At 46.1% G+C, this 17,048-nt stretch overlaps 1 protein-coding gene across 2 annotated transcripts in view; it reads right to left on the bottom strand.

The window, feature by feature from the left end:
* Positions 1-722: 722 nt before the first annotated feature.
* LOC311442238 (uncharacterized protein) overlaps positions 723-17,048 on the bottom strand; it is a 34,815-nt gene continuing 18,489 nt past the window's right edge. For both annotated transcript variants that reach the window (XM_084531165.1, XM_084531166.1), the window contains 3 exons: positions 13,142-13,220; positions 2,119-2,483; positions 723-971 (listed from right to left, as the gene is read on the bottom strand). In XM_084531165.1, coding sequence (XP_084387291.1) covers positions 879-971; positions 2,119-2,483; positions 13,142-13,220 — 537 coding nt within the window. In that variant the 3' untranslated portion in view covers positions 723-878. The remainder of the gene's footprint in view (positions 972-2,118; positions 2,484-13,141; positions 13,221-17,048) is intronic.

Genomic DNA, 17,048 nt, shown 5'->3' with positions numbered 1-17,048 from the left:
GAAGCAGCCACTTACCAAAGGCATCAGGTGCTCCTGAGCTGCGATCATCCTTCATAGGAAAATCTGGGAGATGCACACCAAGACTTCTGTTCTAATCCCATACTCTGTAACACCTTATCACCAGTCACTCCCTATCATGAACAGCCCATCACCCAAACTTACCTATACCTCAGCAAATGAGAAAATCTTAAAATAATATGTTTTCCACTCAAAAATGAGAAGCCACTTTTAACAATCAATCTGCACTGCCTCGAGAGCACGTCATACATGCTGACAAATCCAACACTGTGCTGAAGATTTTGTTTCCAATTTGACTTTCTTGTGGACTTCTTCTGTGTCACATTTGACCTTTATCAATCTGGTGGAGAGGCCTTTCCCATTACTTTCACCAGAAAAGTAACCAAAGTTAGAAAAAAAAGATCATACTTACCAGTGCCACCTAGATGAGAAACAGTTCAGAGCTGGAGCGAGCTGGATAGACTCCTAGAAATTACACCTGCTCTATTTGGATGTGAAACTATTTCACGTTAGTGGTGCTCCCACAGACCATCTCTGGCCTACAGGGCATGAAAACTCAACCCCACGTTTAGTATATATACATATATTTAAAATATCATTTCATGGCAGCAACCCACCTTCCATCATGAACTGCTATTTGCTCTCCCTCATTGTTAAGGAATTGGTGGGGAGCCGTTATTTCACAAAGCCAAGAGACAAGGGTCTTCAAATATGGCATATCTTTATTTTTTAATAGTATGGACACTCACAAAGAAGACATAATGGACAGCCCTCCTGCATTCCAGGAGTGACCATAGCACTCAGTATCAGGGCACCAGCCCCCCTTTGGGTACAACCCACAATGCCACCTCTCCACCACCTCATATCATCTCTCCCTCTTTTACCCAGTCCTCCTCCTCCGCTTGGATGGTGTTCCTCTGCTTTAGCCACACGCTCCTCTTCTTTTCTTTGAGCTGAAAAGTCAAGAGTAAACACATGAACACCAGAAAAGTCACTGGAAAGCATACTACTGGCACTTAAATTCAAGGTCCCTATTCATAGTCTGATTTAAGGAATTGTTTCAGCATTAAGTCCAGCTGATTTCACGAGACAAAAAGACACACATTGAGGCACCCATCCTGAGTGAAGTGTCTTGCCCAAACCAAGAGATAAATTAAAGGAAGATATCCTCCAGAAAAGACAAGCACTCAAGACAGCTCTGAGGCCCAGGAAACAGCGACAGCAGCAAGCTGACCCTACAAAGCCCCAACGAAATCAGAGGCTGGGGAGATGAGATCCAGATTTTCCTGTGTGCAGTCCTGTGAGCTGAAGGTGGATACTCAGCGGTGCTGCAAGCAGCCAGCTTTTCATATGAGCTCCACACATGGGAACAAACATGTCCAAAGGCCTCACACCCAACGAGGAGCTGCTGGGTGCCGAACACATCTGAAAATCTGGCTCTCAGAGCGGGCACTGAGCCCTGGCAAATCTGACTCCCAGCCCTGCTGAAAATCTGTCACCACATCGTCAATGTTAAAAGACAGGTTTTTCAAATGGGAAAAGTGCATTTATCACCCTCCGCAAACTCACGAACAACACAAGGCATAATTGCTCAAACGTCAAATAAAAATTCTCGGCTGAGTAAACACCACGCGTGGACCTTTTTTGATCCCCCAATATGAATGCTTTAGAACAGGATGAGCATGTGGCCAGCGGGGCTGTAATGGAGAGTGCTTTGTATCCTTAACTCTACCAGGCGTGATAAAGTGCCCGCTATCATGAAAAAAAAAGCTCATCTGAAAGACAGAGGGAAACCAGATGGGAAAAGAGCACAAACTCTCGGCAGGGATTTTAAGGATTTTTGCTTTTTTTTTTTTTTTTTTTTTTTTTTGATTGCTTCCAATTTCTCCAAAATAACGCTCTCTCTAACAGCTCAAGGCTAAGAAGAAATATAGTCCCTTCCACCTGAGGCACTCGGAGGGCAAGGCTAAAGGCCAGATGTCGCTTTAGCTGCAGAGCTGCAGCACCCTGTACCATCAGGTGTGTGTGAGCCTAACCCAGGGAGCACGCACCCACGTCCCGCTCACCCCAGTGGACACCTGAGGCTGCCAGGGTCTCTACCTCAGCTATTGCTGATTGCAACACCTTGGTTACTTCTGCTTTCGCTATTCTTTCTACTGCTTGGGCAAATGCTTCAGCGACTCTGTCTGCCTCTGGGTTTTCTGATGCTTCCACCGCTGCTCCGTCAGGGTTGACCAGGTTTTCATCAGGGCTTCCCTTTGGACCTTTCATCTCCCCTCTTACTGCTGCTGCTTTTAAGGCATCCACCTCTGCTTGTGATGCTGCTGCATCCTCCTGTGCTGCTTCTGGTGCTGTGACAGCCAGCGCCTCCATGTCCCCTGCAAGGTCCCCAGTGGCCAGGGCAGCAGGAGATCCCATCCCAGGGGACGGCACAGCCACTTGGAGTCGGAGAGCTGCCCGGGATCCTGTCGGAAGAAATGCAGAGAGTGAAGCAGCACAGCTATGAACAAGTGCTTTTCTCAGAACCATTACCAGGGGAGCAGTGGCAGGACCTGGAGCTGAAGGAGCCACCTGGGGCTGCCTTTCAACAACCCGGCCTTTCTGTGCAGACACTGAGTGCAAGCCCAAGACCCAGCGCACTCGCTGGGTAGAGCAGCTGCAACTCTCGCGTCCCAGCCTCGCACTCTCCTGTGGGTGGCAGCCACTTCTGTGGCCTGAACCAAGGCCAAGGACACAACTGTACACCAAAACATCTCCAGCCCTTCATATTGGGTGGTTTGTGTAGCAATCATAGACAGAGAGGAGAATAAAGGGAAAGCTGGCTGTTTCCCAAGAGATGTTTGCTTAATATCCCCCCCCCCCAAAAAAAAAAAAAGTCTTATCTACCAGAGAAAACAGAGCACAAATTCCAGGGAACATACAATTCAAACGATTTTTTTTCAAACTGTCATACCCTCATGAACCCTTCTGTGAGAAGAATCCAAAGGACGACCCCACAAGCAGGAAATAGCAGGCTCAAGTCAGTCAGACACGGTGCACCTCCTCCCAAATTTCTGCCGACACACCTCACTTCTGACCTGCAACATCCTTACTGCTGCAGTCTGTGCACTCCGTATGCAGCCAGGCTGCTCTGCTTCAGAATCTCTGCTGTGGCTCTGAGTCCCAAATTGGGATGTTTTGTCCCAATACCATGGGACGACCATCAGCTCAGATGGGTGAAATTTTGATGATCAAATACACACGGGACACTGGTAGAGGAGATCCATACCCTTGTCTGATATATGTATCAGTCAACTTTTGTATTAGAAAGATCCCCTGACAAACATAGCCCTACTGTCAAGCCTAAAGACAGGTAACAGTGATGTTAACAAGTAGTTATCTCAACAGACTTTGAGCAGCCATACCACAGGTGCTGCTCCTCCTCAGCAATGCCTACTCCAGCCCAGATGAACAAGCCTAGGAAGTGATACCAGGCACAGTAAGTTTTATGAATTCAGAGCATGAGATGAGGAGTCAGAAATAGCCACCAGACTCGTCCATACCCACCAGTTCAGGCAAAGATTCACCACTTGATTCACTCCCCTGTGTTCTGTCCCTTCTCTCACATGGAGACCAGCAAAAGCACTGGGGCAGCAGACATCAGTTTTTGGGCATGTGATCACACAGCACTATAGGATTCCTATAGCATAGAAGCACTTGCACTTCACTGTAACCCAGCCAGCACAACACGGGGGCTTGGCACAGCTCCCTAGCCCCCTGCACACCTCCATGGGCAGTCCTGAGCAAGGCACGAGTAACGCTCATCAGATCTGCTGAGCAAGGGGGAGCTGGGGGAGGCCCTGATGCGAGCACACGGCGGGTACCGGCTGTTCCCTGCTCACATGTGCTCCACAAACCACTACCAGGGAACTGGGGCAATCCTGATGAGATCATGATGAAACCACTGTTCAATACCATTCAGCATTAGCAGCTGAAAAAGAGAAGAAATAAGGGGAGAAGCTGGGGAAGGACAGGATGGAATAAACAGGAGGTGCTGGGGCAAGAAGAAGGGGGAAATGGGAAAGAAAAAAGGGGAAAAAGAGGACTGGGAATATACAGGGAAAGAGGAAAAACAGGAGAAGGGGAAAGCAGCTGCAGGTCACCAGTGCCAAGAGAAGGAGCTGCACCCTTCAGCAGAAGGAGTTGTACACTGCAGCAGAAGACCGGGGCCGAAAGCCACCCGCAGGAGCCCGCCCTGCACACCTACATCCTTGTGGACACAAGTCAGTCACTCGCCCGTGCCACTGAACAAGCTACCTGCATATCTGCTTCATTAAATAGTAACCCTGTAGGTCTGCTGACAAGAACATACTTCTCTCTCCTCTGGTAATTAGCCCTGAAGGCTGGTCACGCTCACTGGCCATGAAACGCTGCAACAAGCGGCCTTTTCATGCCGCCAGCGTTACCTTTGTCCCTGCCTGTTCCCATCAGCCGGGGGCAGGCAGGCAGGCATGGTGCCCGCCCGACTCCGCGCTCCTCGGCCCCCTTCACGCTCTCCCCCCGCAGGCGTCTCTCAACAGGGCAGAAATGAGCTGGCTGGGACGGTTGGATGACATCTACAGGGACCAGGAACCTCTTCCTTTTTTCACTCTGGAAAAACAAGGCCAGCTCCAGCCGTGGCGATTCGCTGCCAGCCAGCTCGAGACAGCTGCAATTCGATCTGCTGGGAAGAGGAAGGGTCTTACGAGGCTCCAGAGATGCTGGAGAGGAAGCACGGGGCTTTGTGTAAGGAGCTGGACAGGAACTGAAGGCTCAGCTTGTCTGCATAAGGCCGGGCAAAAAGTTTGCTCTGCTGAGCGGCTTTCTCTCATTTGCACCTTGAGAAAGGGGCTCTGCTACCTACTGTACGTGCCAGCCGTGACAAGGCTCTGGTCCCAGTTAGTGATCGTGTCAGAAGAGCAATAAAAGAACAAAATCTACTTCAACGAAAGTAAAACACCTCCCAAAGTTCCTGAAATGTGGCCTGAGTTAAGCTAGAGCTGACCCGGACCCACAGCATAAGGGATTAAAATGTTATTTTGGAAATTACTCGCCTTGTCAGAAAACAAAGGCGCAGGTTAGCAACACTCACCCCCATCAAAGACGGCATGGCCCCGAAACAAAGTATGCATAGCCCAAAGCTCTAGCTTTATGATCGCATTTCCCCTCCGAGATATTTTGGAGACAAATTCCAGGCACCTCAGCAAGCAGACCAGGACAAAGATTAAAAGCAAAAGTATTCCCAGGGATTCTGGGCAGCCCGTCCCAGCAGGGAGACCAGGGACCTTCGAATAAACCTTCAGCTGTGCTCAGACTTGAGATGCGACCTCAAGTAAGCCACTCCAGCCTGGGTCCCTCATCTGCAATGCCCTGCGCTGGCCATGGCTGAGAATTAGCAAAGGTCACTCCTTATTTTCTGCTCCCTGAGGTCTGGTCACTGCAAGGTTGGTCTTTCCAGAAGCTTGCTGCCTGCACAGTTTTTGTATACGTACATATTAGCATTTCGATCCACATTTGCACAGGGACTAATCTAACCCCATAACCTCCAGTTTAACCTCCTAAATTGCCTCTGAAATGCCAGGAGATTACCCTGCTGCCCCCTCCCCAGGAGGGCAGTCGGGCAGGCTCCCGGATCAAGCCACCACTCAGCTGCACCACTTCGCCCAAGCCCAGCACCTCGACACGAGGTCTGCGTCCCCAGCCTGAGCACTCGCATACCTCGCTCAGGATCATGCCCTTTAGGTGCCTCCCCTCTGCTGAACAAACCCTGCTTCCTTCCATCAGGGCTCTGCTTTCTGCTCCGCGGCAATTTCCTTCGCTCAGGGAAGCAGCTTGCAAGGCCCCTCGTTAAAATCTCTCCCACCACTTGGCAGTTGTGTAGTTTGCCCCCAGCCCATTTGTTTATGTCTGACTAATGTTCATTGCCTCAAAATGAGTTTGAAGCTAATGCTGTGTCTCCCAATTAAATGTTTGATGGAATGACATCAAAACCAAAACAGACAGAAAAAATGATTTCCCTTTGATAGGCTGACCACGTTGTACAGAACTTGCTATTAGAAGGCTCCGGTTGCTCAGAATTTTGCCAGACTTTAATCTTCTGAATTAAAGCTTTCCATGCGGGTTGTCTGCCCCAGCTGGAATTTAGGGTGAAAATTTCAGCTAATGCAGTTCATCCACTAGAGGAAAACTTTTTACCCAAGTTAAAAAATAAAACATAAACTGATATGTCTTACAAGCATTTGGTCAAACAGTCTCAGCACTACAGGTCGCAGCATTGATTTAAAATTTGGCAGGAACGTCACAACAGTGCAAGGGAATTATGTCCGTACAGCATTTAGGGGAGTGACACACCTTTGGCCAAACTGTGAGCCCCTGAAAAATCACCGGTTGCACATGCTCCATAGCGATTTGCGATAGTTTGGCAGCTAAAATATTTTTCAAAGTCCTGACTTCATAACCTGAATGTTCTTTTTGTGCAGTTTTGGTGTTCTTTAATGTAATCTATAAAAATAGCCAGTGACCTTTAGTGACATCCAACAGGCTCCTGGTTTCCTTCCATGGTTTGAAGACTTAAACAATAGCCCCAAAGAAATGACTCATTACTACACACACATGTACTCAGTGCCTGGGAAACTGCTGGCTGTCGGTGAGCAGGAACAAGAAGGAGATTCGCACAGTTCCAAAGCGTGGCGGGCTCAAGCAATTTGGGGATTCACACATGCAAGGCCTAAGATACAGCCAACAACTTTCCCCCAGCCAGTGCTCCAAGCACCAAGCAGGGAGGGGATGTCCACAAGTTTTGGGTGAAAGACAACTGGGGAAAGATAATTCAGGGTTGCCAGAGGACTTCATGGCTACTCTCAGCATAACGCTTACCATTACTGAGCCTCCCGACTTCTTAGCACAGGCTGCTAAAGCTTTCAGTGTAGTGAGTGGAGGATCTGTGTTCCCAAAACAGCATATTTCTATAGGTAGGGCAGGAGTATTCAATTACCCTCATTCTGAAAGGGGGAGGAAAACTTCATAATCCTATTAGGCAACATTCACTTGATACCAGCTTTTAACACGTGTGCTTGTAACCTCAGCCAGAAAGAAACCTTCAGCAGCTCAGCTGGTGGAACTGTTGCCTGTAGACCCATGCTTGAAATCTGCAGGTTTGTGAATAAATCAGGATTCTGGAAGTGGGGTCAACCTCCTGGCTGACAGTCGCAATATGACAACTGGCAGCGTTCAAGGAAAGAGGACAGTTTGCAAGTGAGTTATGCTGTCGCTCTGAAATCCCTGTCCCCTAAAAACTTCTATATAGCTGCCAAAGCTGCTATTTACCCAACATAGCCATAGCACTTGGGTCATTAAACAATACTGATGGCAATGCCCGGAGAACTCCAAGCACCTATTGTAGTATCACTGAATTCCTCCTTTGATCACCATGGTCAGAAATACCTGATTTTTATCACTCTTTAATAGCTCCCAATCAACTTCAAGAAGTTACCACAATGCTCATGGTAGAACCTTTGTCAGACCAGGGTAATCATTGACAAAAGCAGAACAGCAGATCTCACTGGCTCAGCACTGTCAGTCAGATGTGACCTTCTGCATGGACTCACTACCCTAGGGACAGGGCTTCAGCTTCCACGTTGAAGATCGCTCTGCCTGTGTCAGAGCAAGAAAGGCTGTGAATGTAAAAGCTACTTTCTGAATTTCCCAAAAGAGCCTTCAGAAACTGAAAGGAAAGATAATCTGAAGCATATTTGAGTCAGTTCTGGGGGATGCACACTCTTAAGTATACAGTAAGAGCTTTCATGTTTATATTTTCTTACTAGGTCATTCAAAAGAAACAAATCTTTCCCACATCTAAGGTACAAAAAGACTACCTCATAAAATTTGTCCACCCTTTGTGTGTCCCGAACAATGCTTACAAGTAATCCAGCAGTATTTTACAGGAGCTGTTATGACCAAAAGATACCAACACTTACTTTTTTTCCCCTTGAAGATGCAGTTGACAAGTAACTAACTACGCCCTGAGCAGCTGCTCACTAAATATCAAAAGCTTCTGTTTCAGACATGAAGGGCTCAATGCTTCCCAGTTTGCCTAAGCTTTCTGGCCATCCAAGTTTGTCTGAAATACTGTCTCTACCTGCAGGCCTTGTCCAGCAGAAAGCAGAGATGCACGTTGTCTGATTCCAATATTTGTCAGTTAAAGGGAAATGAAAACCCAGCGCTCTAATGAAGGCTTCCAAAATCAAAATGGTCAAAAGAGAAATTTGAATGAAGTTTATAAATGACAAGAAATTATAAGCAATTATATAAATATAAATTAATATTACTTTTACAAAGGACTTTTTTTTTTTTTTTTTAATATGATGTATGTCTCTCAAGAGGCTTGAGAACTCATAAGAAATTCTCAAGAGCCAAAACCATTGGAAGTGAGCTTTAGGACCAACACCTCATTGTCTTCTCTAGGAGAGGGAGACATCATCACCCATGACAGCTTGCTTTAGAGAAAACAAAAAAGGTTACCCTTGGTTTTGGATGCATTCAATAAAACTAGTGATGATAACTCAGTTGCAACACAATTAAGAAATCACACTGAGCAACTGCAAAGTCAATTCTGCCAAGGACAGATCAAATCTGAAATGACCATCTCAAGAGGGAGCATTTTCAGGTAATCAGAAATAACTTCATTACCTGTTTAATGCCCTAGCTTGTAGGTAGTCCAAATCTAGTAGTAATACTAGTACTAGATATAACAACCCATCTAATCCAACTCTTTATTTTGTGGTTGTAACCCTGCATTCAAATTAAGAATTTCTCTTTGTTACCCAACTAGCAACTAACACTCTGGGTATTTTTGGACGGGCACTGAAGCTCCAGGCATTAGCTAGAAGCAGCACAGTAGATTTGATGGGCATCAGTAAGGTGCATCTGCCAACTTTGGTGACTTTCTAAATGGTTAAATGATAATTGGAATTTACAAAACCTGCAGGTTCCTGAGAAGCGAGGAAAAAAAGGGCAAATTCACACACATGTAAATGACCATCTTCCAATAGGCAGGTTGGTATTAGCAACCTAGGAAAGGTGAAGCAAAGACCAGAGTATATTCACTTAACCTTAAGTAGCAGCTGTGTATCTGATGGAAGAAGTGATGTTTTCCTTCCTCTCATATGTGCACACATCCACATCCCTCAGTTGCAGATCACAGACCTATTAGTCCACTTACTTCATCTTGTACAGTTTATTAAATCATAAGGACTTCCATTCTCTGGTGCATTTGGGGAATTTTGCAGACTTTCGGTGCTCCTACTCAGGTCAGCCATGCAACCAGATGATTAAGCTAAATTCCCTTAAAAGAAAATCTTTGTTTAATATTAAAACGAAAACATTAAGCTGTAAAACATTAAAGTGTTAGTTAATGACCATTACGGCAATATGAGAGCCAGATGGAAGCTGCTCTGTGCTGTCCAAGCTTGGCTTCCCCGGAGTGATGCTCTGCACGACACAAACCCTCCCAGCAGCACGGAGCAGCTCAGCAGCACCAGTCTGCTCACTGGAGGTCGAGTCCTTGGCCCGACGTACAGCCAAACAGAACACACATCTCCTCTTGTTCTGGGTGGGATGGAGGGACTGACACTCTGTTAACTCCTGAACAAAACCAGCCTTATGTTAGTGGCTCCTCTAACATCAGCTGGTCATCGCACCAAACTGCAGCAGCTCCCAGAGCTGCTTCTGTGCTCTGCCTCTTCCCAGTGAAACCAGTAGGCAACTTGTGCAGCAAAAATGAAAAGGCTTGGACCATACACACACCTTAAGTTATCTATGTCCATATAGAGCACGCGCAAAGGAATAATAATTGCATCTTTTCCAGAAAGCAGTTGAAAGGTGTTTGAAAGCAACGCCTGTTCACTAGTTAGGCAATAAGACAATTTAGAAGTAATAAAGAATGAACACCCATTCTTTCAGGAAAACCTTTATGAATTAATAATACATGGATGTACCCAGCACCTCTAATTACTGAAAAAATCCACAGGAGCAAGTAGCCAGACTGCTCTCAGACTCTCGCAGCAACACCTCCAAAGCTCTCCTCTAATCACCACACTGGATCAGAGTAGCGGAGTTGTAAGAATTTAAGCAAATCCCCACTGGATTCTTAAACTAGACTCTAATCCAAACGTTAGCATCAAATGAGCAGCTCTGTTTTTGCAGGAAAAGGATCTGTCTCCCATCATGGGACCTTCCTCCAGCATTTAAGCTGAGCCAAGCACAAATGAAACCTTGAACCTTTGCCCAGAATGATCATCAAGAATTGAAACTTTTGAATTTGGGACAATATAAAAGATGCCAATAAAAAATTCTTTTCTGCAAGCCCTGTTCTGACGCATAAATCTTGCCCCACTTTCCTTCCAACCCAGTTAAAACCTGGGCTGTGCCAAATCCCAGGAGAGAGCCCACTCAGAGCACTTCTGACACAAGCCAGGGAGCAGTTGGAATTACAAAAGACAGTTCCCATAAGAATCCCAGATCAAAGAAACCCACCTCCATTTGCACGAACTTTTAGATAAACATCCAAAAAAAGTTTAAAGTTCACTACGGGACTGACCCTTTTCTGCAGCCACCCTTGTGCAAATCCTTTTGCCAGTTGTCTTTACGGGTGGTAAGGTCTTTGGGGCAGGCACCAGGACTTCCTATGCATTAGTAAAAGGCCAGCATCATCAGCCTCTGGTTCTAAATGGAGAGCGTGTGTCCTGCCACAGTGTAAATATTATTCATAACCCGTCCAGCTCTAACACATGACTTCATGACAACCCTTCCCTCATCTCCCCACACTACTCCAGGTTATTGAGATCAAATTCAGTGAGATTTGACATGTGAAAGTGAATCATACATGGTATGTCCAAATGACCAGACACTGGGAAACAAGACACATGATCAGGTCATATGGAAACAAACCCCCCAAAAGTCGTAACTCTCATTCCTACTTTTCTTTAACCACTCCATTCAACTACCTGTTACCTTCTCTGAGTTTAAACTAGACTCAAAGTACTCCCAGAGCCACAATCATAGCACAGAAAGGTCATAGCAGATATCTACTTGTCCCTTGGCATCCTACATCTGGTGAAAGATATACAAATAGAAAGAACTAAAAATCCTGTGATGACAAGTGAGGTTCAGGAACCCTAACTAAGAGCTCAAAATCTCACTCTTCCCCTTGTATTAAAGCAAGCAGTTTCACAAAGACTCAAACCATAGATTATCTTCAGGGTTATTGTGATGTGACTATGAAGTTTTCTCGTCAGGCTGTCAGTGGGAAGGAAAAAAAAAGGCTTTCTGAATCAGGCCCTTATCATTTATAACACATTACAATCCAAAATGAAAAATGACTTGCTCCAGATTTGATAGAATAAAGCATCTTGAGATGCCAAAGAAGTACCCAATTTTCAATAAAGACATTAAACCTAAGCTTCAAAAAAAAAAAAAAGGGGGGGAATAATTACATCGTTTTTTGCTTTGAGTTTTAATGCTAAAAGTGTCAATTTATAAAACTAGGTGAACATCCACAATTCCTAAGCAGACTGCAGCTAATTAGACCCTTTTGATCTTTTATTTTGCCTAGAAGCTTATTTAACAACTTTACACAAAACTCAAGGTTTTGACACAGTAGTGGACTGGGGGAGGGGGGAAGATTGCAGAAGAGGAAAATTCTCTGCTGCTTGCTAAGGTGGGAGGCTTGTCACTTCCCCAAGCACATGTGCTATCAGCAAGACTGGAAAATGTTTTCCAGCCATGAGATGGACCACCTCTTATTTGAGCTGTCTGCATGGAGACGTGATAGAGAACAAAACATTAAAAACTAAACCACCGTACAAACAGAGATGTTACTAATCCCCCAGCATCACATACACCATTTGTGTGTATAAGCTACAGTTTTAGGTAAAGGGTGGCAACACAAGACTAAATACCGTGCCTCCCAAGGAATGAGAAGGGGATGCCTTTAATTGCCACGGCAAAGAAATGGCACTGGCTGAGTAGCGTTGTCTGAACCAACCACGCAGTGCAGAGGCACTGCAGTTTCCTACCTGAGTAGCATCCACCTTCATTGCAGAGGGTTGCCCAAAGATTGGAGCAGGACAGGAGGAGCTGGTCAGGCAGGCAGAGAGCAGAGCCCTTACTGTGCTACATGCTGCAGCAAAACAGATCTTTAAGTGAGTTGACTCCGTCCTGGGGCAGTGGAAAGGACTAGACAATTTCTCCTGGTTCCTTCCATCTCTCCTTCCCATGAAGGACTGACATCAAAAAAACAAAAACTGAGGGCCAGATGACACAGGAGTCACTAGAGCATTCATCATTTCTGTGATCACATCACATCATCTCTCTCCTTCCCGTAACAGGGTATTCTGCCTCTAACACCTTCACATCTCCCAAGAGCTCACCAGAGGAGTGAAGTCAGGATTGTTAAGGGCAGAAAGCTCCTTACCCTGTCCTGAAACAAAACAATATTATTAGATTTGAAGGACCCAGGTCGCTGGGCTCATGCACGCAGACCCTGAGGACCAGGGAGCCCGGCTGATCCGAGGCTGACTGTTGGGAAGTGAGTGATAGAGGGAGGAGACAGGGATGGAGGAATTAGCTGCTGCAAACAGCAAAGCTGAGTCTGCAGTAACACGCTCCTGTCTGCGAGCAGCTCCTGTCTGACAGGGGAAGCCGGATAGATTTGAAACAACCACAACCATTTGGAGGTACTGATTTGTGTTCCATCTGCGTTAATCTCTGCTTAAAGGGAACAAACCTGGGACCTGGTCTAAACCTCCACAATAGCAGCCCTCCACACCTGCCCTGTCACCACCTACCTTTATCTTCAGTCCTGAGCGAGGGCACTTCGAGTTCACCTGATAGCTGAGCTTATTTCCGATTCATCGTTCAGGCAGGAATAAATAATGCTGACTGCAGCTCTCAGCCCCCACTGAGACACCGCACACCCACACACCCCTCCAGAGGACCCCTACAACCAGCCCTGGGCTGTGCTCAGACCCTCCCCACCCCAGACTCACAGCTGCTAAGCGAGCTTAAACCATTGCCTCCAATTTGTTGAAAAATTGGTCTTCCTCACCCAGTTCCGAGGCCATCCTGGCTTGCAGATTTACTTCCTTTTCTCCTTGCTCTCCTCGAGGCACATCAGCTGAATGGGGCTTCAACAAGAAAGGGAAGAAGGAAGTGATCCCAGACTGTACCCACACCGCAGCAGCGGAGCTATTTCACCCCTCATGCTACGCATCAGCATTAATGACTTCAAAGAAAACCATTTGCAAAGTTAAAAGCTTAATGTAGTAACAAAAATCAATATCGTGCTCAAGAAAATCCCCTGATGCTGGAGCATCACTCAGGTAGACAGCACAGGGGCATTCCCTCCACTACCAGCAGCCTGGCAGGCCATTAGAGAGGGGAGGCTGCCTTAATTTATTCTCTTTGTCATCCTAATATAGATCTTCCCTTTTCAATTGCTCTTTGTACCTTCATACTGCAATTTGGGTTCATAAATAGAACGAGTCCTAAAAGCTAGGATCAATATATTGTGTGTTCCCTTTCAGATGGGAGGCAGAGAGAGCACAGCAAGAAGGAGAGAGCCAAATACCCTGCTGGCATAAACAGCAAGTTCCTTTATGCTGCGATTTTACCATTTAAAATATGCATCCAAATATGGACTTGAACTTAGTTAACTAAATGAAGGAAAATTCAGTAGTCACCCTTGCATTCCCAGAGCATTCTCTGTACGTAAATTCAAGCCTTTTCCAAATGCTAATAATTCACCGTGTACCATTACTAACAATGCAGGTAAACAGGACTGTTCAGATGCAGAAATTGAGCAGAGGGAGACTGAGCACCCAAAGGCAAGTGTTGTTTTAAGGAGCAAAAGCAATTGTGTGAGTCCATGGAAATGCCAATCCCTGGTTTCAACTAAAAAATTTAAATGCTGCGAGAGATGCATCTCTTTTTAAAAAAAGGGTTATTCCTAAGGTTGGTTGTTTTTTTTTGGTGTGTGTGTCAGATTCTTGCCCTGTGAGCAGAGGTGGTGCACATGAAGGTACTTCAACACCTTGGCCACAGCAGACTTCAAAATCTTCCTAAAAGAAACTTAATAAACAACAGCAAACAGCCCAGCCTACCGCCTCCTTGACTCCCAATAAACAAGGAACAGAAGGAAAACAATCAGACAAAAAAATACCCCAAATACCAGAGGGAAGATTTTATTAAAAACAAAACCCAAAAAAAAGAAACCAAACACCACCTTTGTGCTTAAATTTGTCCCTATACGTCAATAAAATTTGAAATAATTTGCACTTTGTAGGGAGACTGTATGTATGTTGTATGTAAATCTCATACACCTTTGTCCATAGGCAGTTCTTGTTTGAGTGTTAATCTCTAGCTGGACAGAAGGTGCTGAAGGTGACCTCTGGAAGCTGCAGGGACAAGTGAAAGGTTGGTGCACAGGGCTGCAAAGTGTTGGGTAACCCCTTGGTGCTCTGGGGTGTCCCCGTACCCCAGGATCGTTCACGCATCCTTAAAGGAGAGCATACAGCATTGCATTGCTGACAGAAACTTGTCTATAATTTGCTTTTTTCTGACGTAATGTAGATGGATTTCTTAATTTGACACAGTCCTAAGGGACTGGGATGCTCTCTGTTCCCCTTAAATACACTTGCCAGATCCATGCAGCTCCATTCCACAAGGAAGAAATCCCCAAGAGTACCAATTGTTTCAAATAAGAAGCCTAAGCAAATGAAAACCAAACCCTCTCCCCGCCACCTCCTCAACAAGCACACAACCCTACCAAAGCATGCTGCTGCCGATGCTTTGCAGCAACACCTGCTTAACACCAAACAAAAGCACCCATGAGTCACCAAGTCAGTCAGTAAAATCATATCTAACATGTCAAAATATTTCAGTTTCACCCAAACACTCTTAGCTGGGTAGTGCTAAATATTAGTTCCATCTCTTAATCCTCCTGCCAAGTGAACCAGATTTCCTGCTAGAAAACAAAGCTGAGTAACATGTCTGAAATCAGAGGAATGGTGCCCGAACCAAAATAATAACTAACATCTCATCCCTCAGTCTGTCCTCCTCCAAAGAAAGAGGCCCTGCTCCTTCCACCTCTGTACGTTTCACCTTGGCTTTTATCCAGTGCTTATTCCTCTTATTTCCTCTCCCCTAGAATCCAAATAAATCCGCATGGCGCTAACTGAGCTCCTACAGAGCCGAAGGTGAGAGAAGGGCATCTCAGCCCCTCGTTCACCCAACGGCTCAGACAGCTCAGGACAGAATGCTGCCACGCATCCCCCGGGGCCACACACAGCCCTCCGAGGGACTTGCTGGGGACAGCACCCACCGTTTCCTCAGGGAAGCCTTTCTGGACCTCGCTTGCTCTCCCTGATATGTCAGAGAGCAGCTGCTTTTGCTGATGGAGCTGGAGCCTCGTGGGCTCTTCCACCCTTTCTTTGGAAGCTGAGATGCACCAAGGTGTGTCAGGACACCTTTACGAAGCAATGGCTTAGAGTTTGTCCAGAAAGCTCTATGAGCACTAGTGCTGTTGCTCCTGGAGCAATGTCTACAGGGCTGCAGTTAGGAGAAGGGGGGAGAAACATCTGTGTGCATACAAGAGCAGTGCAGGCACAGGCTGCAGCTGTGAAGCCCCTCTCACTTGGCCAATGCTGTCTGCTAACTGCTGGCATAAATATAGTAACAGTGCTGCACATATGGCAGGCTGTTTAATTTTAGAAATCAAAACTATCAAGTGATTAAGTTAGTCATCCTTCCTCAATTTGGGACCAATACAGCAGTACCAGAGGCAGTGGTCATAACCACTGTGGTTTGCTAGAGAGAAAGAGCGCGCATGCGTGCGCTCCTGCACAGGCAGGGAACACCAGAAACCCTGCTCTGCCCAGCCTTGTTTTTCAAAGCAGGATGGGACAAAAGGAAAAAAAACTCGAAGGAAGCCTCCAAATGGAAACGGAGTGCCTTGTCACCAGTGGACCAAGCCCTCCTGAGCTCAGCAGCCTGGCCTGTGCCGATGCTCACACACCCTCGATAGCATGGGGGGGCCTTGATGCACTGCAGAAGCAGCAGCACCTTTTGCAGAGCCCCGCAGCTCCTCCCCAGATGCAGCACCAGTCGCACCAGGAGGATGCAGCCTCGCAAAGCCCATCGGTATCTTTCCCTTCCAGTGAAAACCAGCAAAGGAAGAAAGCAAACAAGTCATGGAGGGATTTTCTGTTTCTCTAGACAAACACACTAAGAGCAGTTCAAAAGAGGCTAATTAAATTCTAAAATCCCTGTGCAAATACGTTAATAATGATTTTGAAATGAGCAGTTAACCAAGGAAGTTTTCAAGGTGGGAAGTGTTTGATACAGAAGAGCTGCTCAGCATTCGCCGGAGACAATCTCTCCGGATAGCACACGTGTTCGGGGGGTGGGCAACAGCCAATGCTCTTCCTTCCCAAGCACCAGAAAGCCAAGCTAACACCAAGTGACATGGCCGTAAGCCTGAAGGATCACTGTGCAGCCCCAAAGACCTCTTCCTACTTATTGCCAGGACAGAGGAAAAGCAAAGACATTTCTTCGCTCCTGCTGCTGCTACAGGAAGTTTCCAAATGCCAGATAAATCTTTTTCCTCTTCCCACACAACTCTAAGTCAAAGAAAAAAAAATCAGCCTGTAAGAGGTGAGTAACAGTAATTTGGGGAGAGGAGCTTAACCCAATAATCACAAAGACCTTTTGCCTGATTTCTCCTCATTTCCGCAGCTTGCATCAATAACCACACTGATGAAAAACGTGTACGAAATGCGACAATTCCAATAGGAACCAGAGTCTCTCCCTTTGTGCATAAAGCATGAAATGATGAGAAATTGATAATTTCTTATAATTGCTCATATGATGGGGTGGAAAATCTGACATTGTTGTGCGGTCTCCACTGCCACGGTTCATGGCACGTCTCGATTTGAAATGCCATCTTTCTCACAAGC

This window comes from Aythya ferina (genome assembly GCF_964211825.1).
Source record: "Aythya ferina genome assembly, chromosome: 10".
Lineage (NCBI taxonomy): Eukaryota > Metazoa > Chordata > Aves > Anseriformes > Anatidae > Aythya > Aythya ferina.
Note: the sequence above shows the minus strand (reverse complement) of the source record. Positions and strands in the feature narration are given on the sequence as shown.